At 61.7% G+C, this 10,033-nt stretch overlaps 1 protein-coding gene across 1 annotated transcript, besides 2 other annotated features; it reads left to right on the top strand.

Moving 5' to 3' along the window:
• Positions 1 to 10,033: part of a sequence feature (areas not merged during assembly with more than two copies in the genome that could not be assigned to a particular haplotype) that runs on past the window's edge.
• On the top strand, positions 1,332 to 10,033 carry Tc00.1047053508573.39 (dispersed gene family protein 1 (DGF-1), putative; the record flags this gene model as incomplete). The annotated part of the gene is made up of 1 exon (XM_805468.1): positions 1,332 to 10,033. A coding segment is annotated over one exon (8,702 nt), but the record flags the coding sequence as incomplete, so codon positions are not given.
• Positions 6,252 to 6,302: a microsatellite.

Here is a 10,033-nt window from a genome sequence, read left to right as displayed (position 1 = left end):
GACAATTACGGGATCTACTTAGTTTTTTTCTTTATTACTGATCAGAAACGCTCCCGGCATTGTGTGCCACGCCGATGGCGCCGGCTAATAAAAGGGACAATGGAATGGGGACACGAAACCACGCCGAGTGTCCCAGTGGAAAATAAATAATGTCTGGGCACCGGGTGTTTGAACGACTGGAAGGAGTGCAAAGTGTTTATTTATTTATTTTTTATCTGCAGGCGAAACACACACACCGATTTGGAGGCCACGCAGCAGCGTGCGGTTTTTTTTTGTTTTTTTCGTTTTGTTTTTGGGTGAATGCATAATGGAAGACGGATTTATCTTTGTTTTATTTTACTTTTCGGCATGTGTGCCGCGGCTTGCCGCAGCGTGGGCAGCCGTGCAGTGTTGCGTTTCAGCATCCATCCTGTTTGTTCTTTTTGTTTGGCACTTTTCTGTGGTTGTGTGTGCCCTCAGATGCTCTGCTTTTTTTGTATTCGTTGGTACACACACGGCGTACATGTTGCAGTGCAGTTGGTTGCTCCTCTCGCACTCGGTGCTGGCGGTTGCGTGTGGATGCTGCTCCCTCGTTGTGTTTTTTGGGGAGGCGCGCGACGGCGTCGGTGAAGAAGGAAGGCACCGACCGCTGCTGACGGTGACGGTCTTTGCTGCAGGCGATCTGAGGGGATGGCGTGACTGGTGTCAGAACCGATATGTATGATAACCGCACCGCATCTCTCTTTCGTCTCGTCATCCTCTCAGTCCACAGCAGTCACAAGCCACACGCACCGCGCGGCAGCGGCGTTACCACCATCCGGAATTCTATGAGCCAATTAGACTGCACAATTGATTTGGGCTCTTGTTCCCCGTGTCTGAGTGCTGCCGCTGTGCTTTTTCTTTTTCTTACTGTGTATGCCGTGCAGTTATGATTTTGCTGTTTGTTGTGCATTGCAGAACCATCTGTTACACTAGCGGCACCAATGGTCATGTGTCTTTTTGACAGGATCGTGCAACTTGGCAGGGCGGCTGTGTGAGGCTGCGCGGATGGTGGGAGGGCGGTGACATCACTGGGCTGACTGCGTCTGCGCTTCTTTTTGTCGCTGGTTGTGCTTTGGTGGGAATGTCTGAGGTTGGATGCTTCTGTGTGCCACTGTGTTACTGTTGTTTCTGCCTTCTTCCCCTCTGACCGTGCAGTTAGAGATACTTTGGCTTGATCAGCACAACTATCGTTTCAAGGTATTAGGGATTAATTGCTGTATTAGGACTACTAGTAGTAGTGGGATATCGATCTATCGGAATTGTGTCGCTGGATTTGCCATCTGTAGGAAGGGATTTTGAAAGCTGGAATTATGGTCGACGGTGCGAGTGCAACACACCACGACAGCCCTGTTGGTGCCTGTTTGTGTCGGTGGATGCGGTCTGCGGAGGGTGCGTTTCCGCGCAGCCGGCACCGTGTGCGGTGCAGGGCCATTGCGACTGTGCGTGCGGCGCTGCTCATTGTGTTGGCGCTGGTTGCTGCTGCGGCGTGGATGCCCGCGGTGCATGCGGTGGTGTTGCGACTGCGGGGCGGTACGGTGGACAGAGCCATCACGGTTGGCCGCGCCGTGGACACGGGGCTGATGGACGGCGTGTCCATCACGAACGGCGTGGCTGTGGTGTTCGACGTTGCGGCGATGCTTCCCGGCGCGCTGCGCATCGAATTGAGGAACTGCGTGTGCGACGGCGGTGCGCAGATCTACGTGCGGGGCTACAGCGGCGAGCCGGCGAGTGACCGGAGCCTGGAGGTGAGCGTGAGCGGGCTGTCGGGGAGCTACTGCTCGCTTGTGTTTGTGCACAACCTGCCGGCACACACGAACGTGACGGTCCGTGACTCGACGATTGTGACGCCGGGACCGATGCGCTACTCCCAGCTGAGCGGACTGACGGACGCGGTGGCGTCGCCGCTTGTGCTGCACGCGACGTCGCTGTTGGAGTCGCAGCTGCGTGTGAGCAACACTGTGCTGAGGTCGTTGCAGGCGGGCGGGTCGGCGGTGTACGTTGGCGGCGGTGTGGACCTGCTGTTGAGCGCGGTGGTGCTTGACGACGTGTTGCTGGAGGCGTCGGGCGGTCCGACCGCGTCCGCGATGCGTGTGGCGTCCTCGTCGATCCTCAGTCTGCGGAGCCACTCGGTGTTCTCTGTGACGAGTGTGTCTGTTGTGAGCAGCGGCGGCGGCATTGTGCTTGGAGAGCGCCTCGCGGTGTCCGACTCGGTGCTGCGCTTCGTGGGCGTCGAGGGGTCTGTTGCGTCGTCGCTGGTGTGCTGCGACGGTGGGACGATCGGTGACAGCGGGTGGCTGGACATGCACGACGTGTGGGCGGTGGGCGAGGCGTCGTCTGTGGCGTCGCTGTCGGGTGTGACGTTGAGCGGCGGTGCCGTGTCGATTGCGCGCTGCGCTGCCACCGGCGCGACGCTTGTCTCCGGGCTGACGATCACGAGCGGCACCGTGTCGGTGCAGTGCAACCGTGCCGGCGGCCGTGTGCTGCGGAGCAGCGGCGACTACCGCATGGCCGGCCTGCCCTCCGTGAGCGTGGTGCCGTGCGACGGCTGTGCGGCTGCGCTGGCGTGCTTCGATGCGCTGACGGCGTCGTTCTCTGACTGCGTGTGCAGCTGCCGCGCTGGCGGAGTTGGCGGGGCGTGCCTGCCGTTCGACGTGCCGGTTGCGAGGGCCGGCGGGGGTGCGCAGGGCTGCGTGAGTGGCGTGACGCTGACGGAGTCGGTGACGGTTGGCGGCGGGCGTGCGACGGCGTGCTTCGACTCGGTGGTGTTCAGCGGGCCGATCACTGTGGTGTTGGACCTGCGCTCGATGGACGCGTTCGCTGACGCGCTGAACGTGACGCTGCGCCACTGCGTGCTTGCGGACGGCGCGCAGCTGCGGATTGGCGGCCTCAGCGAGAGCACGTCACGCCTGATGCCCCATGCTTTCGTCAACATGACGAATGTGACGTCGGTGGAGGGCACGATCGTGCTGCATGGCGCGATGCCGCCGAACTCGAGTGTGCTGCTGGCGAACTCAACGCTGCGTGCGATGTTTGGCGGGTCGCAGTACGTGCCGACGGCCCCTGGCCACGAGGGATCCCGGCACAGCCCCGTGCTTGTCCTGGACGGCGTCCGGCTACTGTCGACGCGGTTTGTCATGACGCGGTCGACGCTGGTGTGTGGCGGGGGCTCGTGCGCTGCGATCCTCGTGGAGCGCGGCCTTGACGTGAAATTGTCCAGCGTCTTCTACATGGACAACTGCGTTGTCAAGTCGCAGTCGCACGTGATTTACTCCATTGCGTCGGACCTGCGTGTCAGCGGCGGCTCTGTGTTCTCCATACAGGACAGCTCGTGGAGTGCGCCGAGCATTAACATGTACGAAGGCGCGTGTATGTTCAAGGATGTTGCGGTGGATGGTGGCAGCGTGCTGCAGATTGTGTCCAGCACTTTCCGTCTTGGCTTCGCCATGCTGATGACAAACACGCTGACCGTGACTGGCGGCAGCTGGCTGGTGCACCGCGACAACGAGTTCCGCACCGCCTACGTTGTGTACGTGGTCCACGAGAACGGCGTTGCGTTTTGTGATCAGAGTGTGTGGTCGATACTTGACAACAACTTCACGTACGGCTCCTATTCGTCGACCACTGCGTACATGACAAACAAATGGTCACCACCATCCGACACGCGCCCGATCATCTACGGCGTGTGCAACGAGGCAAGGGGCTCTCCTGTGACGGATTACCAAGAAGAGCTCAACATTGGGACGCCCGTGACGGTGCTGGACTGTGGTGCGTGCACCGTGGACGCCGTGTGCTTTGCAGCGAGGACGAGCAGCATCAGCGGCTGTGAATGTGTGTGCTCTGCTGGCGGCTACGGTAACACTTGTCTGCCAGCTGCGGTTCCGGACGGCCTTGGGCCGCTCCCGCTCCCCGACGCGAATGACACGGAGGTCCACTGCGTGCACGGTGGCAGCATCAGCTCCGTGTACGTTCCTGATCCCGGTGTGCGTGGTCTGTGCTTTGTTAACGTGACTTTCACCGCCCCGATGTTGCTGGACCTGTCGTATTTTGACGCGCCACAACAGACACTCAACATCACGCTGCTGCAGTGTGTCCTCATGGGCTTGTTGATCAGGGGGAGTGGTGCGCGAGTGCGCGTACACGTGAGCGTGACATCCTCGATGCTGGATTTTGGTTCATTGGTGTTTGAGGGCGATTTTGGCGTGAGCTCCCAGATACTGATAGTGGGCAGTACGCTTGTGACGACGTCGAGACACGCCATTTCCTTTCTGCTTTTTATTTGTGTGAACTCGACGCTGCTGCTGCTTGACAACTACATCGAAGGGAATATTCACGCAGTCTATTTCACCAATGCTGCCGTTGATGGTGGCGGGATCATTGTGAAGGGAAATACGCTGAGGGCAACGAGAGACGATGACGGTGTGGAATCATCCGTTTATGCTTATGCTATTGCTTTGAGGAATGGCGGCTACTTTGACGTGGAGAACAACACGATGAGCGCGGTCAGTGGCTTTTATTTTCACGGGGATACCACCGTGAGCTCCGCTGGGCTGCTGCGAGTGGCGGACTGCTACTTTGATGAAAGCACAGAGGAGTTTGAATCTGCGCTGGTGTATTTTGACGGCTCATTGTCACTCGAGGGTGGTGCGCAGTGGCGTGTGGAGGGTAACAACGTAAGTGCAGCCTTAGTATTAAGTATATCGCATTCCGAGGTCAAAATTCAGCTGTCGGGCAGCGGCACTACTGTGGCGCTTGCACACAACCGTCAGGTGGACTCGAGGGCTTTTCTTGCCAGGTTTCTCCCATCGAGCATTGTCGTGAAGTTATCCGCGCGGTTTGTGGTTGGGTGCAACCTGCAGGGCGATGGGGAGGTGTCGTACGACGGTGTGTTTCCGGAGGACGTGGTGGTGTTCAGGTGTGGCACATGCAACGACGACGCGGCGTGCTACATGCCCGGGACGGAGTTGGTGGACCGTGGCTCGTGCTCGTGCAGCTGCAGGGACGGATGGCATGGCGCGTCGTGTCTTCCCCTTGAGGTGCCCAACGCGGTTGTGCCGCCTTTGCCGGAGAGAGCCGTCGACGGCGACACGAGCTGCGTGGTGGACCAGACGCTGACGGACCTCACGCTGAACATGTGGAAGACGCACCACTGCTACGTCGGTGTGACATTCAGCGGCGTGGGTGCTGCGCTGAAGTTTTTTTTCAACAGTATGCCGCTGCATCTCCCCATCAACATCACGCTCACTGGGTGCACATTTCGTGAGGGTGCCACGCTGCAGTTTGTTGGTGGTGCTGAGGCGGTCGAGTCAGCCGGCGTCCTGGTCCGCGTGAGCCAGACGGTTATGCGGTCCTCTGTTGTTGTGTTTGCACTCGCCCTCCCGCAGCACTGCGACATTGCCGTCACGGAGGTTGACGCGGTGCAGGCCTTTGAGGTCCAGCTGCCACACATTAGGACCAACATGCTGAGCGTCGTGTTACTGCAGATCGTTGTTTTAAGCGCGTCCTCGCTGTTGGTCAGCAACATCAAGGCTCATTCCTTGAGGTACGGTGCGCTTGGTTTGTACTCGACCGGGACGCTGACGCTGGAGCGTGGCAGCTCGCTGTACGCGCGTTACTGCAGCTTCGCTGGGTACATGCATATGTTCTACGTGAATATCCTCATTTTCCGCAATCACTCTGTTTTTGCGCTGCTCAACAATACGATGTCCTCCGGGGCAGGCCTCCTGTATCAATACTCCCGCTTCAGCGTGTCGGATCACAGCGTGTTGCGCGTGGTGGGGAACAGGGGTTCCGTGTCATACGCTATTTACGCCAACAATTTGTGGACCGTTGAGCGGTCAAGCTGGTTGGATTGGCGCGACAACGACGTGGGTTTGGGTGCGATTTTCTACGACAGTGGATCCCCTTTTGTGGACATGGACAGCAGCAGTGGCGTGACGCTGACGGGCTGCACGATGGGCTCGACGGGGTTGTCGGTATCCTTGCTGAAGCGGGTTGACGCCGGCTACCGGTTTGTTGCTGGGTGTCTGACGGTCGCGGGACGCTTGCTGACGACGGCGGCAGAGCTGGAGCTGAGCGGCATCACCAACGTGACGACGGTTGCAGGGTGCGGGGAGTGCACGAAGGAGGGCGACTGCTTTGCCCCGCTGACGACGGAGGTTATTGACTGCAAGTGCCAGTGCGCTGCTGGAGGGCACGGCGATGCGTGCGTCCCGGCGCCTGTGCCTGCTGGCCCGCCGCCACCGCCCACGCCGCCAGTGCCACCCACGCCGCCACCGCCGCCGGTTGGTGAGTGCATCAGCGACATGGTTTACCCCAAGATTGCGCAGACAGTGGGCGGCGGGCTGTCGTGGCTGTGCTACCGCAACGTGACGTTCAGTGGGGGCGGCATGAGCCTGACGGTGCTGGTTGGGGCGATGGCGGGCGACGTGGCGAATGTCACGTTCGATGGATGCACGTGGAGGGACGGCGCCGTGCTAGTGCTGTTGGGCAACGCAGACGCCGCTGTTAGGTCGCTGAACATCCTCGTCACCGGCAGCAAGTTCTGTGACGCGCTGCTCAGCCCGGAGGGTGTGTTTCCACCGCACACGAACATCACGATCAGCGGGAACCGCTTTACGGTCACGAGGCTGATCCCTCGGTTGGGTTTGGGCCTTAGGGATCCGTCGTGTGTTGCGATGAATGAGCTGGCGATCAGCAACGACTCCGCGGTGGTGCTCAGTGGCAATGTGTTTCAGACCGTGAGGGCATCGTCAAGCGCCATCCGCGTCGTTGGATCTGCGCTGAGGGTGTCGTGGCACTCCGTGTTTGCGGTGGTGGGCAACACGTTTCACATGGCTGGCGGTGACGGTACGCTGATACATCTTGAAGGACCTAGATACTCCTCATCGCTGAGCGTACTGAACAGCTCTGCCGTGGTGGTTCGAGGCAACCTTGTGACGAGGCCGGTGAAGTGCTTCATGTTACTTATTCGGACCTTGGACGTGGAGTCCCATTCAGCGGTTGTGTTTCAGGGCAACGAGATGCAGCGAAGCTCGGTTGTGTTTATCTCAGGCGACTCCTCCAACATCTACTACAACTCCTGGCTGCAGTTGAGCGGCAACCTCTGCCGTGAATCCCCATCGGAAGCGTTTGCCTTTCTTTATCCCAAAGTGAATCTCCGCGACTCCACAGTGTCTGTGTCCGGCAACCAATTTTTATCCAGCACGGTCTTGCCGACCGTTTTGCGGATACCCACGGTGTCCAGTGACCTCACAAACGGAGCTATTTTGGCTGCGTGCAACACTGTGAACGGCGAGGAGGTGGCGAAATACGCCATTCCGTCCGTGTACAATGCCACCATTCTGACCTGCAGTGATCCATGCATCCTCGCGACGTCGTGCTTCCCCGCGTACACGACGACGGCCTCGAGTGATGGCTGCGCCTGCGCATGCGCGGAGGGCGGCCACGGCGATGCGTGCCTGCCCGTTGCTGTCCCCGAGCCGCCGAGCACCGACGGCACCGACTTGTGCGTGCGGGACGTGCGTGTGGGTGTGGAGGTGAACGTCAGTTTCGGGACGTCGGTGGTGTGCTACGTTGGCGTGACCTTTGCGGCGGACGTCGTGGTGGACGTGGAGTCGATGTCAGGGGGCGTGCGCAACGTGACACTGGCGAACTGCACGTTTGTGAGTGGAGCGAGCCTGTACGTTGTTGGGTGGCGTTCCGACCCGCCTGCTGGCGAGCGCGCCGATGTGTTGTTCAGCGGGCTTGAGTCGCGCTCCGGCGGCGGCGTGGTGGTGGCGAGCCGATTTCCGCCGGGTTCGCGCGTCACTGTGGTGGACTCGGTGCTGATTGCAGAGGCGCGTGTTGCGTACCGCGACGCCTACGGCCTTGGCGACGCCTCCGCGTGCCTCGTGTTGCACAACGTGAGTTTGACGGGGAGTGTGCTGACCATTGCGCGCACGCAGGTGGCGGCTGTGTTCGGCGACGCTGTTGGCGTGTTGGTTGTTGGCGGCGTGGCGCTGTCGTCGCGCGGTGCGCTGTACGTGGACAGGCTGTTGGTGCAGACGGCGCTGGGGCTGTGCGTGTCGGTGGAGGGCGATGTTGCAGCCAGTGGCGGCTCCGTGGTGGCGTTTGTTGGCAGCGACTTCCTGCTGTGCAAGCACGCGGTGTCTGTGCGTGGGGCTGTGAGCGTGTCGGGCTCCATTGTGGCGCTTGTGCGAAGCGACTTTTCGTCGACGGGGGACTACGCGGTGGCGTTTTATTCGACGGTGAGCCTGGCTGGCGGGTCGATGCTGCTGGCGAAGAGCAACGTGCACGACGGCGTCTCGAGGGAGATGCTCCACGCCGCTGGCACCGTGACCGCTGCTGGGAGCACGCTGAGCTTTGTGCGCAACCGAGCGCTGCTGCCACGGATGCTGTCGGTGAGCCTGTCGCTTGTGGCTGGGGCGCATGTGAGGGTGGCGTGCAACGACGCTGGTGGACGTGTCCTGTCGACGGCGGAGGAGTACGCTGCGGCTGGTTTTGGCGACGCTGGGAGCATCGACGTTGCTGGGTGCGACGCCTGCGACAGGGACATGCACTGCTACGCGCCCGGGACGGCGTCGGCGAGCATGAGGAACGGTGTGTGCGCGTGCGCGTGCGGCAGCGGCGGGTACGGCGAGGCGTGCGTGCCTGTGGGAGCTCCCGTGCTGCCGCCTGCTGTGGGCACTGCGTCGAGTGCGTTCGTCCGCGAGGGCGTGACGGTGCGGTCGGTGTTCGTTGTGCCTGCCGGTGCGAGCGAGGTGACGCTGCGCCACGTTGTGCTGGACGGCGTGAGTCCGGTGCTCTACGTGCCATGGATGGCGCGGGACGGCGTGCGGATCGTTGTGAAGAACGTGTCGCTGCTGAACGGCGCCGTGCTGTACGTGATGGGCGGAGGAGCGTTGCGCGGTGCGGGGGCGGCGGGGAGCGACGAGGGCGGGCCGGTGGAGCTGTCGGTGTGCGATGTGGAGGCGCTGAACGGTGCGCTTGTGCTGACCGGCACGTTTCCCGCGGGGTCCGTGCTGACGGTGACGGACTCCCTGCTGGTTGCCGCGAGGTCGACGCCGCTTGTGTATCTTCCCGGCTCGCAGTCCTCGCCGTACGCACCGGTGCTGGTGCTGTCGGGCCTGCGGCTTGTGCGGTCCGTGCTGGTTGTGTCCGGCGTTGCCCTCGTGACCGTGATGACTGGTGGGCGGACGGTGGCGGTAGATGGCGCCGTGCTGGAGCTTGTCGGTGGCGGCGTTGCGCTGGACGCGACTGTGCTCGGTGGCGAATATTCGTTGTACGCGAGTGCGCGCGTGGTTGCGTCTGGGGGCGCTGTGCTGCGCGTGTCGGGGAGCCAGGTGTACGCCGCGCATGGGTTGGTGTTTGACAGCGGTGTGGAGGCTAACACGTCCGCCGTCGTGGTGAACGACAACGCCGGTGCGCTGACGGATGGCGCGCTGCTGGAGCTGCGGGGGTCGGCGTCGTTCGTGTCCGGTTCGTGGCTGTCGGTGCGCGGCAACAGCATCGGCGGCAGGCTCCTGTCGGTGCCGTCGTACCCGCGCAGTGCGGACCTTGTGCAGAGCACACTGACGCTCCACGGGAACGCCGGCCGTGGGCCCGTCGTGATGGACGGCATTGTGGCGCCTGGGGGCGCCGGCCGAAGATTCGTCGTGGGGTGCCTGACGCTGAACGGGCAGGCGCTGCAGCCGATGGACTACAGGTCCGCCGGCATCATCGGGGAATTCCGTCCTGTGGCGTGTGGCGTGTGCGACGCCGACGTGCACTGCTTTGCTGCTGCGACGAGGGCGATGTCGGGTTCGTGCGTCTGCCGCTGTGCTGAGGGCGGGTACGGGCGCGACTGCCTGCCGGTGTACCTGCCGCACGTGGACGGGTGCAACCGCACGCCCGCTATGCCGCTGCTGAGCCACACGGCGACGCTGACGGCGACGATGTGGACACCGACATGGACGCCGGGCATGAGCCTGAGCACGGAGCGCTACAGTCCGACGCAGCACGGGCCGACGGAGAC

This window comes from Trypanosoma cruzi, genomic scaffold, assembly GCF_000209065.1.
Source record: "Trypanosoma cruzi strain CL Brener 1047053516923 genomic scaffold, whole genome shotgun sequence".
In the NCBI taxonomy this organism is placed as follows: domain Eukaryota; phylum Euglenozoa; class Kinetoplastea; order Trypanosomatida; family Trypanosomatidae; genus Trypanosoma; species Trypanosoma cruzi.
Note: the sequence above shows the minus strand (reverse complement) of the source record. Positions and strands in the feature narration are given on the sequence as shown.